At 41.0% G+C, this 13802-nt stretch overlaps 1 protein-coding gene across 1 annotated transcript in view; it reads right to left on the minus strand.

The window, feature by feature from the left end:
* LOC139720278 (uncharacterized) overlaps positions 1 to 13802 on the minus strand; it is a 96218-nt gene that overhangs the window by 61903 nt on the left and 20513 nt on the right. The window contains exons 25-41 of the mRNA XM_071631637.1: positions 13196 to 13415; positions 12309 to 12462; positions 11599 to 11762; positions 11083 to 11262; positions 9679 to 9888; positions 8945 to 9080; positions 8085 to 8228; positions 7235 to 7389; positions 6430 to 6667; positions 5675 to 5928; positions 4864 to 4982; positions 4079 to 4284; positions 3320 to 3506; positions 2755 to 2860; positions 2056 to 2199; positions 1401 to 1530; positions 227 to 565 (exon numbers count right to left, since the gene is read on the minus strand). Of these exons, the coding sequence (XP_071487738.1) occupies positions 227 to 565; positions 1401 to 1530; positions 2056 to 2199; positions 2755 to 2860; positions 3320 to 3506; positions 4079 to 4284; positions 4864 to 4982; positions 5675 to 5928; positions 6430 to 6667; positions 7235 to 7389; positions 8085 to 8228; positions 8945 to 9080; positions 9679 to 9888; positions 11083 to 11262; positions 11599 to 11762; positions 12309 to 12462; positions 13196 to 13415 (3086 nt within the window). The remainder of the gene's footprint in view (positions 1 to 226; positions 566 to 1400; positions 1531 to 2055; positions 2200 to 2754; positions 2861 to 3319; positions 3507 to 4078; positions 4285 to 4863; positions 4983 to 5674; positions 5929 to 6429; positions 6668 to 7234; positions 7390 to 8084; positions 8229 to 8944; positions 9081 to 9678; positions 9889 to 11082; positions 11263 to 11598; positions 11763 to 12308; positions 12463 to 13195; positions 13416 to 13802) is intronic.

Raw genomic sequence — 13802 nt, forward strand, 5'->3', positions numbered from 1 at the left:
CACGATGAGATGTCATCAAAATAAGTCTTTAGCTGTAGGATTTAGGACATTCAGTACTTTGACATTGTTTTCCAAGAAGAAATATTTGCCCTCTAATAGAGAGTTGACAAAAACTAGTAATAAGCTGTAGACATGCAAGTGAACACAGGCTGAAGCAATATAAAAACTGCATTAAGTCTCTACAGCTTTACAACAATAGGCCTCCAATCACAGAGCTCCATTGTACCTTGAGATAGTAACATGATCTCCATGGCAACACGAAATTCAGGGTTGGTGACAGAGACAGTACGGAAGAGCCCAGTGAGGTGGGATGGCAGCATGGAGACAGGTGAATTCAGCACCAGATGGCGGTCCACGTTGGACATGGGCGGAGCCTCCAGGGTGCCGTCCAGGGTGGCAAAGCACGCCCCTGCGGGGTTAAGGGAGATCTCTTCCCCCAGGGCGGGGTAGAGGATGTGGGGCCGCTTGGCTCTAAGCGCCTCTAGAAAGGTCTGTAGGAGCTGAGAGAGGACGCTGAGGGCCGCTGGTACGATGTTGGCCAGATTGTTGAAGCACACCCATGCACCTGTAGGAGGAACCACAATACATTTCAATAGCTTATGAGCTGCATGATTCATGCCTTCAAACCCGATAGTAAAGTGGGTCTACTGTGACATACCAGGTACACTATTTTCTTCTGCACCTTTCCCTGCTAACTATAAAAAATAACTTGACACAGTATATACTGTATATGCTGTTATTTTCGCATACAGATATTTTCGCGAATGAGGAGGTTACAGACATTTTCGCGAGATGCTGTTTTCGCGAATTGACACGGAGGCCTACGTAAGCGCACTACTACCTTAGCGTATGGTGACATTTTTGCGTGTTGTTGAATTTGCGGTCCAACTGTGATTCGCGAATTCACGAAAATTAAACCCTCGCAAAAATAACAGCTTAAGTAGTTGCATATAAAGGAAAGTTGCACAGCTTACACTACATGTAATACAAAGCACTAATGATAACCTGCAAATGAATAAATACATGTCCCTATCTGAACAATGCATTTTTAACCACTCTCCCATAGAATGGCTAACTGCATATCAGTATGAGACACAATTTTATGTCCAACTGCAGCTGTCCAATAAGATCCTATACACTTTGAACAGATATGAATGGGAACATAGTATTACTTTATTAGGTAAATTATTTTATAACTCATACATGTACATCTGCATAGTATGGACTATTTTTGCTGAATATCATAATGTATGTATTTCTTGTCATTACAATCTACAGTTTATGTTATCACATATCGATGAATGCAATGATACACTGTAGATGGTACATTTTGTGTGATTGATGAGGATTAAAGCACTTTCATAAGACAAAATGTCACTACAAAATTACATCATACATACCAGTGGACGCCAACCCCCTAAAGATGTCCAGAAGCATGAGAACATCCATAGTCTTGGTGCAGTTGAAGACGTAGAGTGGTTGGCCAACAATGCGGCTCAGCTCCCTCACTGTTTCTACCCTTCCGCTCAACTGTACAAGGAGAGGGATAAAGACAAAGAAATATTGTAAACATTTGGGCCATCATTAATGACTCAGTAGCCTATGGAGAACTATACAACAAATGCAATATCCTGTATATGGATGCTAAAAATTCACTTAAAATATTTCTGTAAGGTAACAGAGAATCACACAGTTTTCGTATCAACAAATCAGATAGACAGCACAGGATAAGATAATGTTTGTTAAAGTTAAGAATCACTGTTCCAAAGAAAACTAGGGGGAAAAAAAAAGGAAAAGAAAGAAAAAACACTCTATTCACAACTACAGGGTCCATTTCAGGTTTTATCTATACCTGAAATCTTAATTCATTGTCATTTTAATAACAAATTTCTATCATGGTATCATCCTGTTTCTTTCATGCACAGCATATACACATACATGAATGTAGGCTTTGTATTTTTTAATATAACACAGATATCACAGCTGGAATGGATGACAGTTTGGTCAAATACTCATGCTCAATGAGAATTTTCATAAAACGAATAGCCCACTCACATTGGATCCCACACACATGGCAGCCATGCGGGACTTGACGGTGCTGGCCATGCTGTAGTACATCTTCTCCGTGCCAGGCAGGAGGGCCAGTCGACAGGCCGAGCCCTGGTATTCATAGCCATACTCAAACTCAGCGTCTAGGATCTGGAAGGAACAAGTACATCACACACGGTAGTGAGAAGATGCCATGATAACTAACAAAATACTGCTTTCTCAGAAGGACTCGACCGCTAAACCCCATGAAAGCAAGGAACAGACACACTGCTAAGAGAGGCAGCTTGCTGCCCCAGCAATGAACTGGTACATCGTGTTATGAACTTCAGGCAGTGAGGAATGGGGGGACAATGATCTGGCGAAGGATTGTTAGTAAACAACTAGTTCTGTGATTGGCACCCCGAGTGCAGTGCTGCTTTACTCATTTCCATTCACTTGGTAATTCATAAGCCTTGCATGCAGAGATATTCACGACCATACATTTTTTCAGACTCTACCAGAAAAGATAAGAATATACCTTGATATCATCATGCATTAATGTATCACAGAAAACAAACCAAATAAAACAAAAAATGTTTAACTTTCTACATCTCCACCCTTTTGTTACAGTTGTAGAATGACATAGTGTGGTTACAAAGCATACTTCTGTGCTGACCTATAAAACATGTTATGCTTCATGGTATCATAAAGTCCAATGTTGATTACCTTGAGAGTGAGGGCGCTGTTTGACTCATCCCAGGCATATCTCAGTTGACTCTTCCAGTCAAAGCAATCAGCCAGCTTCCCCGACTCACCCTGCTTCTTCTCCAATCTGTCAACGAAAAGAGGGGGAAGGGGAGTAGAGGGAGTGCACTGTCAAAATTGGAAAGCTGTCAAGAAGGTCATGTGTTCAAATGTATTTCACACAAAAGAAGACACACCTTTATGCATTGCTATGGAGGGAGAATGGGAGAGGAGAACTTTCATGTTTGAAGTACAATTTCACTGTCAAATGTCAAATCTGTTGTACATAAAAAAACAACAACTGTCTTAAACTTACAAAATCATATTTGAGTCTATTGTTGCTGTCATTTTTTTTTATGTTGTGTTTTAAAGAGGACATGGTCTTTATTATTTTTCACAATTATATTTGAACATTGCCTTGCAGGAACAATCAAAAGCATATTTCCTAAAGAAATTGTTCTTCATAGTCACATCACAATACAATTAAAGAGCAGAGGGTACGTGGAGAGGATTGGTTATTCTGGGAAGAGGTTGAGAGGTCACTGACCTTGCGACAATGTCCCGCTGGTGGGCCATGAGGGCCACCAGGTTGCTGATTTTCTGGATCTGGGCTGGGAATAGCATCAGCTTCAGCTCGGTCTTGTCCACCTGTTCCTCCACCACTACTTTGACCTTTGGCCTCTCAGGAGGGAGCACAACCTTCATGGTGTCCACAGGCTGGGATGACTTCACTTCTCCAGCTGGAAGTAATAAGAGATTAATATCCCTTTCAGTAATGTGACACATAAATCATATGCATCTTATTAACCAGGCCTTATAATTATTTAAATGAAAGGAATTTGAGGTTAATGAGATATGAATACACAATTGAGGCAAACTTTTGACAAACTCAGTTGCATAAGACTTACACTATTTAATGATATAAGTGTATGCATTTATTGGGATTATTACTGAACTATGTTATTGTGTTTGCACTACAGACGAAAAATAAACATTCTTTTATCATATAAAACATTGTACAATCAGAAATTGAGTGTATCGCAATTGATGGAAGCTGGTTACTGACATTCTGGTCGATGGTTGGACAAAATTAAAGGACTTACTTGAACTACAGAAAATAAAATATTAAGCTTTTTTTTATCATAAACATTGTAAAATCTGAAATTAAGAATATTGCAGTTGATTGAAGATATCACATTCATCGTACATTGTGGGATATGTTCGAGTAGCTGAATGTAGTGACTGTGCTTCTTATTTGTCTCCTTCACTCACACTGAAAAAAAAACACAAAACAAAAAACTACAACTTAACTCACCAGTCTCGCTCCCTTGTTCCTCGTTGATGACAGAGTGAACACTGCCCTCCTCCTGAATGGGAGTGGCTGGCTGGGCAGCCGAGGGTAGCTGGGGCTCGTTGAGGCTCCACTGAGACCCCTTGTAGGAGTGAGAGCTCTGCCTCCCCGTCTGAGACACCACCACACTGTTGTTATCCACCACTGAACCTTCATTCTGGCTGGCTGTTGGGGGCAGAGAGGATATGGCAGTAGTTTTTAGACTGTTCTGCAACATGCAGTCATCACTGACACACTTTATTTTTTGTTTGGTAATTTGTGGGGGGAGGAGGGGGTTCAATTCTCTCTTTTTTTTTTCTATATGGGTTTAGAGCTGCAATTACAGAAAGACAAAGGACAAAACCAAAGTTTGAGATAGATGTCTCAATCAAGTTGCACATCGAGTAAAATTATCAGTTTTTCACTTGTAGTAGTAAGGTATCTGTGAGGAACCTCAATGCAATAGATTCAAATACATACACATGCAACATTTGGGAAGCTCTATGGTACATTGCTTTCTATCCTTCTCTTTGTGAAAGGCAATACTAACAATAGTCCCACTGTTTGCACAAGTCATGCTAGCAGCAGTCTCACTGTTTACACATTTATACACCTGGAAAGCAAGGAGTATTCAGGCATAGAGCATCTTGCTCAACATGCAAGTGATATCACAGGGTTTGAACCCTGACCCTTTCCTGCTGACATGAGGGCAGCACAGACCATTCCACCACGATAGCACAATTAGCTTACAAGGAAGAGGCTTACCTTCAGACTTTCTGAGCTCTTTGGTCAGCCTGGCCTTCTTCTCTTTCTCATCCTCAATTCCTTTCAGCATGACCACTGCTGCCTGGATGGACTGGTTCACCTTCTTCACCATGTCCTAAAATACAAAGAAATGCAACATCAAAAAATATATCAACCACTACATGAAAGATGAAAAGACAGAACTATGCACTGACAACAAGAAAAAAATGAAAAATACACAAGAAAATCTGTTCTTGATGCAAAAGTATAATGTGATTGCAATGCATAAACTGGCAAAAACTAAATCAGGTTAGGAGGTACTTACACTCTGCCCCACGACTCAAGTAACATCTTTTCTAATACAGACATGTGTACCATATAATCAATTTCTCAGTCTCTTTCATTTCTGTACAAGATACATTGACAATTCCCAACATTTTAGTGTGATTCACATCCATATGGATTAACACAAGTGCAAACTTTTTGTTGCTGGGGTGACAAGACCTCACATCTACAAAATGTCAAATGTTCAGGGGAGCAAAAAAACATGGCAGCCAAAGCCAAATGGGATAGCCCTTCATTTGACATGACATGGTGGCTTCACTTTTGGGTAAGAGAGCTAGGATTTGGACAGGACATTACCAAACTGATTATCTGCCCATTGATCAAACAAAGCCATTTCCAACAAAATTTGAGATACAAGGTCTTGTCAGCCCATTGACGCTTTGATCCTATGACATTCGGCATCTAATGTCAAAGGGTATGGTATATAGAATGAAATTATGAAATGCGATGACAGGTCAAAGTTCACCCTGTCCATTTTCTAACCTTGAGGGAGTCCTTGTCCCCTTCGTCAGCCGCCTTCAGTCCTCTCTCCACCTGGTCCCCCAGCTGGATCTGCATGGCGAGGTAGACCACCTCCGTGACATGGTCAAGCATCCAGGACCGAGTGGCCGGCTGGCGAGACTCCCTCAGGCCCTCCATGATGCCCTCCTGGGATTCCCTAGTGCTGGGCCGCTTGCCCGTGTTGACCCGCTGACCGGTGCGGCTGTTGGCCCTGCTGCCTGACCGGCTTCCACCGGCTGATTACAGAGGAAAACAATGACAAATGCATAATAATAAATGCTGAGAATAAATCTTCAAATATGGCTACTTCTGCTTCGTTACAAGAATTATGTGTCTCGCGTTAAAGAAACAAGTTTACATTCAAATACACACATTAAATAAGGCCATCTTACAATGTAACTGTACAAGCTTGGTTTAAACAGACACTTGAAAGTAGGTGTCTATTTCTGTGCTGTACTTATTCTCCATGTACAATTTGTAGAAAAAAGTTGTGGGTTTTCTGCATACATTATTTTCCCTCAACTTTTTATTTCATATTCAATATTTCAGTAATACAAAGTAAGGCTTTGAGTGTCTCATCATAATACACATATAAATATGCTCATCATATAACTAACAAATCCACTATTTCTCACTTCACACCTTTCTAGCAACGTCCATTATCTTTGATCACAGTAATGTTATTTTCAACCCCTCCTCCAAGATCTGACACTCCAGACCTATACCTCTCTTCTCACCTTTTCTCTCATCCTTGTTGAGAGTCACCTTCCTGGCCCCAGCGCTGTGGATCTCTCTGTCTTTCTCCCTCCGTAGCCCGGCCCTCAGGCTGTCCGGGGCCACGGACCCCTGGTTGGGGGCCTGTAGGTCAAGGGTCTCGTGGGCCAGGGCAGAGGTCAGCTGGTGCTGCAGTGAGGTCTTGATCATGGGGATGAGGTTGGCTAACCAGGTCTCAACAGGGCCTTCACATGACACCATCTGTGAGGAATGTGGACATGGTTTGATGCTAGATAAGCACATTTGCAATGAGCAAGCTATAGGCCTACTACTATCCAAGTTACTGTAAAAGTGGACATTTTTCGCAGTGTGGAAATTTTCCGTACATTTGGCACAATCAGACACTAGCACAAAAATAAAAGCACGCAAATATTTTTGCATACCATACAATGTAATACTATGTTCCAGTAGTTAATGTTCTGATTCCGTGGAATTAAAAACACGTAAAATACCCAGCCAAGCGCGAAAAATTACTCGCGCGAAAATATCCACTTTTACAGTAGTCAATAGAAACATTCAATGTGTCCACACAAAAAAAAAAAAAACTTTGTGCAACAAAAATAAACTTTAGCACAGCAATACATGGTTGTATATAAAAAATTGATGCTGATGCTCAAATTCCCACATTGAATAAAATAGCTGATACCAGCTTTTGGCACAGCCATTAGAAAACTAAATGGCAAATGTATATCACTGTGCCTGGTATACACCTGATATATTGCATCATACTCAAAACAAAGCTGATCATGTATGGAGCTGCACCCATACCTGTTTTAGCGGCAGCTTCTCTCCCAGAGAGCTGAGGAGTCCCGTCACCTGGAAATTGCACTCCGCCGCTTCCGACTGGCTGTTCTCAAACTCCAGCTGGCCCAGGTTCTCAAACAGCTTGGGCAGGTAGAGGTTAACCTGAGTGATGTCATAGCCTGTGAGGGAGACAGTTGTAGCTAACAGTCACTTATCATTTCCTTGAAGTTAAAACAAAATATGCTTCACCTATCCATAAGGTTACTCACTGCACTGAAATCATTTTCATAAATATTTGTGAAGTCTTCAACAGTGTTTCCTGAGTCATCCAAGTCAAGGATGTATTATGTAATACAAGGATGTATTTCACTGATGTCTACATCAAATATGATTTTGTGGATGATGATGACGATCACTCCTTAAGCAGCATTTCCAAGTGATATGCACATGAAATCACAAAGGACAGACCCTGAAATAGAAATATGGACTGTGGGATTCTGCTGTAGGAGTTAGTGCAGCAAACATTCCTTTGAAGTTCGCAAATGACATTAAGCCTTGCACATAAAAGCTGACAATGAAAATACACATTGACTGAATTCCTAATGACTGTACCTTACAGGTGTGCTTGGCAGTCAAAAATTCTGCAAACTTTGTTAAGATTTATTATTTCAAATTTCATCACAAATCTGACAACAGAGAAGTAACTGCATTTCTGATGGCATGCATGATGAAAACTAAAGAGAAGACTAATTCCACTAAATATTGCTAATTACACATTTTAAGCACTACAACTTGTATGCAATATCTAAGTAAACATTGAGAACCTTGAAAGGAGCAGGCAAACAGAGGTCAAAGGTCAAGAAGCCAAACTCACCATTGCAGACAATGTGCAGTACATCCTCCATGGACAGGAAGTAGAATCGTGGGAATCGTTGCCTCCTCCTCTCAAGGTGTTGGAGCAAGGAACGACGGCAAACCTCCAGATTATTGTTCATCTTCTCCAGCAGCACCAGGATTCCTGGAAAATTGACATACAATGGACATTATATAGCAGAATAGACCATACTTATAATGTTTAAAAGTTCTATGCATACTTTGATCACAAATGACTGTCTCAACAACCACATAGCTTTCCCTACCTTGCAATATCTGATGAACGCTAACAATTTAGTGCATCCCTGCCTTTTAAACTTTAAGTGGAGGTAGCAGATGCATAAAATGTTTTCTTACTAGGCTGTAGGAATAGAAAAATTGTGGAATTTTAATACACTACAGAAATGTACACTGTATATTGGAGTGTAGAATCATGAAATTTAGCACCCAATGATGAAAAACATATTCTCTTTCGATTCTTTAGCATGTATAATTTCTTAGCTCAATTCCAGCCACAACATTTCAACCTTCTTTTGAGTTCATTTGAACTCAACACACAGAAATATAGTCTTCCTGTCTATAAGAAATTTCTTCCTACTGCAGCAGTTCTGATTAATTAAGTTGTTTCCCACAATAATCTTAGATATTCAGACTTTGTATTGGGACCCATCAGATTGGCATAGGTTATCTGTATGGCTTCTATTGCAGCAGAGATTACCCTGTCCAGCCCTACATATATGAAATTGGTAAATTGCTCATTGTTTTAACTGTTTATATGTTTTCTCAAGCTTACAACTGCTTAACATTTAAATATCACTTGATCAATTTTATTCTATTTCTATTTTCTCCCTTGTTGCTAACCTTTCCTCTGACAGCACTGGAGGACATTAGGGTTCTTTTCTGTAGCTCTCATCAGCAGCCTGAAGTCTCTGTTGGCTGATGTGAAGAGACTGGCTTCATGAGACAGGGAGGCCCTGACATCTGCACCACTAAACACCTGGAGAGGGAGAGATGCATTGAGATTTGGGAGGATGACATTCATAAACTCTTGGAGTACATCATTCGATGATCAGAGCACACACTGGAGATCTTTCTTCACTGACTAGGTAGGGATATCCTGATTCTAATTATCAATTAACCTGTTGAGGACAAGTCCCCAGTACAACTTGGAAAATGTCTAAAGGAAATGTGTGTTGTAACAAAATCAGATATTCCTCAACTACTACAATAGAGCTTATCTCATCAGCCTCACAGGTAATCACAATTGCGCCAACCTACAGTGTAGGTCTTCCCGTTGGACTGATGCACAAAGATACACATGATTGGAATTGGTAATGTACAACTAAATCAATTTTAGATGGGTTACTGAATGCTTGTAAATAGTCAAGCAAGATAAGTTAGGTGTATGGACACAATAGAGGGTTAAAACAGTTAATACCACATATACTAATTCATCATGAGAATGAGTTCAACTCAATCTATTTTGTACATAGACACTCTCTAACTCTATCCAAACAGTACGTCACATCACTTCCCATTGCTACCACTTGTCAATGAGAGGAAATAACAGACTCCACCCACTCCATGCCTCTTACCTCTTCCAGCTCTACCCACTTCTCCTGGACCTCCAGCCAGACGGTCAGCACGGCCTCGATGGTCTGCAGCCTCTTCTGCCACTTGGTGACCTCATCAAGGAAGGAGCCAGCTGCACTGCTGCTCTGCATGCCCTGCAGAGCCACCTGGTGGGACTCTAGCTCAGTGAAGATTGGGTCAGTGTCCTTTAGGAGGAACAGCTGTCCAGTGTCCTGGAGAACAGAGAAATCAAGACTGCATAATCATCTGTAGCAACCTCAAAGGGAGGACAATATGACAACAGGAACTCTTTTTGTGTTACACTGTAAACCTCTTGCGGGCCACATTAAGGCCAAAAAAAAAAAATTGTTGCATTGGAGTAACCCGCCCGACCCTAAAAATTCCGCCGACCCCATGTTTTTTTATTATTTTTTTTTGCTATCGATATCAAATATCTTGTTGATTGCGATCGCGATCGCACAAACCCGGAAGTGGAAACGGCTCTGGGGATATCGGATGTACGAGGGAGAGATCTAGCGCCTCGCATAAGCCTTCCTTGATCAGTACGTCATCTGTTTCCAACACGGACACGTACTCTAACAAGATTTATTCAGTGTATACGTAGCATTCAGACTGCGATGTATTGTGCACAGTTTTGCCATAGGTTTCTTGTGTGGAGAACTTACACGAATCTGTATATGTGGGACTGTAATAGAGATCGCCGTGTGCGATGAAAAGATCGTACATATGGGTCAATTTGCATCAATCTTATCTAAGTCAAAATAGTAAAATATGAAGTGAAAACATTCAGGATAGGGATTTCAACATCTTTAAATTCTGTGAATGGGTATAATTCCAATAATATCGGCCTCATAAATGATTTGTAGAATAGATGAACACAGCACATTTGGTGCAGCAGTTGTAACAGTTTACTGAGCTGAGCACGAGTTTTACACGTAAAATGCAGGTAGCAAAAAAAATAAATAAATAAAAAAAAAAATCAAAAAAAAATCCGCCCGACCGACCCTATTTGAAAATCTCATGTTACGCCAATGCAACAATTTTTTTTTTTTGGCCTAATCTGTTACTGCCACGCATGGCTATTTTAAGAAAACATTCTTTTTTCAAAGCCATGCAGTTTTTCACATATCAAGCATTTATGCTCAAATGCAGAACAGCAGAATTGTAGAGAAAATTGCAGGCTTTGCTGAGATGAACATTTTATGACAAAGCTATGACCATTACTTTTCTTGTAAATGGCCAGTGATCAAAACGAATTAGTTCGAGTGTGGTCATGGGATTAAGCAAAATATGTGAAGCTGGAAAGCTATTGACTGAGTTGGGCATGCAAACATGACACATAAAGATTTAAAAACCCAGGCAGGGCAAACATACAGAAAGACAAGGACACTGAAGACGACACCCACCTCTCCAAGGTTGAGAAGGGAGTTGGGGAGGGACGACACGCTCGCCCTCTTCTGCCGCCCCGCCCCCAGGGTGAGGGCCGACATGCGGCTCATGGTGCGGCGGCGAGATCGCACCTCCGTGATGGCCGTCCCCAGGTCACTCTGGCTCTGAGACATCTCACTCTTGGTGTCTGAGTGTTGCTGTCGGGAAAGAAAATAAAAGACCATTCAATTCAATTCAATGTATGCGGCACAAGAAATAAGTACATTATGTAAATAATACAAAAAAATGCAGAGCGTATACGTACACACGTTTAACAAATCAATGCCGGGACCCCTTTACAGCCATTAGAGCTTGTCAGTGGGGTCCAAAACAATACTCAGAACATAGCATATTAAACCTTTTAATTTGCAGCTACATCCATCCACACAAGGTTTACCTTGAGATATAGGTAGCAGATTAGAACAACAACATCTAGATCAAATATTCTTGGGTGTAAGGCTCGAATGAAGGGAAATTCTTCATGACAAACTTACATCTTTGTCAGTCTTCTCATTGCCTCCCATGGTAATGGTGCGAACATGGGGTCGGATGTCAAAGAGCTTGCTGAGCCAGATCTCCTCATACGTCTTGAGGGCACTCTCTATTGTCACATCTTTCACAGCTCGCTGCACAATGGCACGGACCTCGTCCACGTGGTCTGTAGAATAGTCAGATTTGGTGTGTTTACAGCAAAACGATTTTGAAAATACACAAACAAAACTTCCTCTGCTCCATTTCAAATTCGAAGGCAATGAAAATTGCAATTAACACAAACACAAATCAAGTGTCCAAGATAATAGCCTATTATGTATCTCTGTCCACTGATTTTGTGTAATACAATTAACAAAATACCAATAATCATCCTGTAAAGTATATGAAATAATATAATCATACTGGCACACATATATTGATCACAAACAAAAAGTTCCATGTACGAGCTGTTATTTACTGACTTCAATTTTCAAAGACTTACAACTTACAAGGCATCTTATCACAGTACGAATGTATATCGCCTCACCACATTCGACAATGGGAAGCTGCACTTTATCAAACACCTGCATTCCTCCCAATAGACACATGGTATGACAAATATATAAAATATTGCTTTTGTAATACAAAGTAGGAGCATTTCCTGTATTGAAAAGTGAGTCTGGCATGCAATCTACAGAACAACCTAGCCACAGATCTCAGCTCATTAACTCACTCTGTAGTCCCAGCTGCAGCAGCTGTCCCAAGGTCATGTGGGTCAGACTCTCATTGTCAATGACAAGGGCGCCCCCAGTGACCCGCACAAGCTGTTTCCAATGCCGGGTCCTCATGGCCGGGTTGCTCAGGTCCTCAATCAGTGGGAGGCAGGCCTGTCGTGAGATAAAAATATCATGTTGTCATCATATTAATCACGTGTAACACTTTGCAACAATCAGATAGTCAGAGGGAGGCTACAATAATGACTAATGATACAAAGCAATCAGATTTGAATTCACTGAGGCATATAGTGCACTCAAAAGTTGGAGAATATGTGTGTTGATACTCAAATTTAAGAAGTGATAGGACACATACTAGGATTAAGGACATAGACTCAATTAGGACACAAGAATTTTTGCAGCCTTGTTGTTCCATACCATTCTTGCCTATTACATGGTACCAAAATGGCAGTGGCAAAACAAAAGTCTACCACACCATTACACGCATAGGAAGAACAGACAGAAAACTTTAAAGGACATAGCATGGACAGGAAACAGAGATGAATTTGAGCCTGATATGTGCACAAATGAAGATGAATTAATAACAACAACCACAGAAATAAATTTCATTGCTGAAGATCTGAGGTTCTGCGCTACGTACACAGACCTACAGATGATAAGAAACAAGTCCTTCAACATAATTTACATGTATACTGAAAAGGGCAAACATATCCTGAATGTTAGGCTTATGAGCCCCTACTTCCTAGACATGGAGATATCTAGGCATGCTTCCAAAACAAAAGAAAATAAAAATATACCAAAACAACAATATGAAGACAGCAGATGAACAGACAAAAACAACAATTTCTGAAGTCAGGACACACATATCTCATCATTTGGAGCTTACCTGGATGACCAGGATGGATTCTTCCAGGCCCTTGGTGACCTCCCATCCGTGGGTCTCCTCTGGAAGCCCCTTGACTATAGCCAGCTGGGTGTTGGTGGCCTCCCTCAGGTACTTGGTGTTCATGCTCTGCCAGCGCTCCTGTTTCCACTCCTGCTGCTGTTCCTGCAGGGTGCGCACCGTGTCCCACACCTCGTTCAGGTTGCGCAGCTCATGCCGGCATCTTCAGTAAGGGGGGAAAGGTCAGTTAGGAAAAACTTCTCCACTTGCTTTTGGGGGTAAGTACAACTCATCTGTTCTGAATGAGTACGAGTTTCTAGATTTGGCTTCACATTTAATGAAGGGTTGTGCCTTTATCCAATCTTAGGGTTTCTAGTGTTTGTTTGTCTAGACACCATGTATCGTTTTGGTGTTCGTGCAATCCTATACATTTTACAACATCAGATGCTTAACGAGAATGGCACATACAAACACATATAAACACATTACATGACTTATTAATTTCTCTAGCATAAGCAAATTATGCTGCTCTGGAAGACTCTAGAGGTGACATCTGTATCACTGTAGCGTGACATAGCACTGTAACTTGACAGACAAATCTGTCAATATA

This window comes from Diadema antillarum, unplaced genomic scaffold, assembly GCF_040938485.1.
Source record: "Diadema antillarum isolate AM-2024a unplaced genomic scaffold, OU_Dant_1.0 scf00000125, whole genome shotgun sequence".
Classification (NCBI taxonomy): Eukaryota; Metazoa; Echinodermata; class Echinoidea; order Diadematoida; family Diadematidae; genus Diadema; species Diadema antillarum.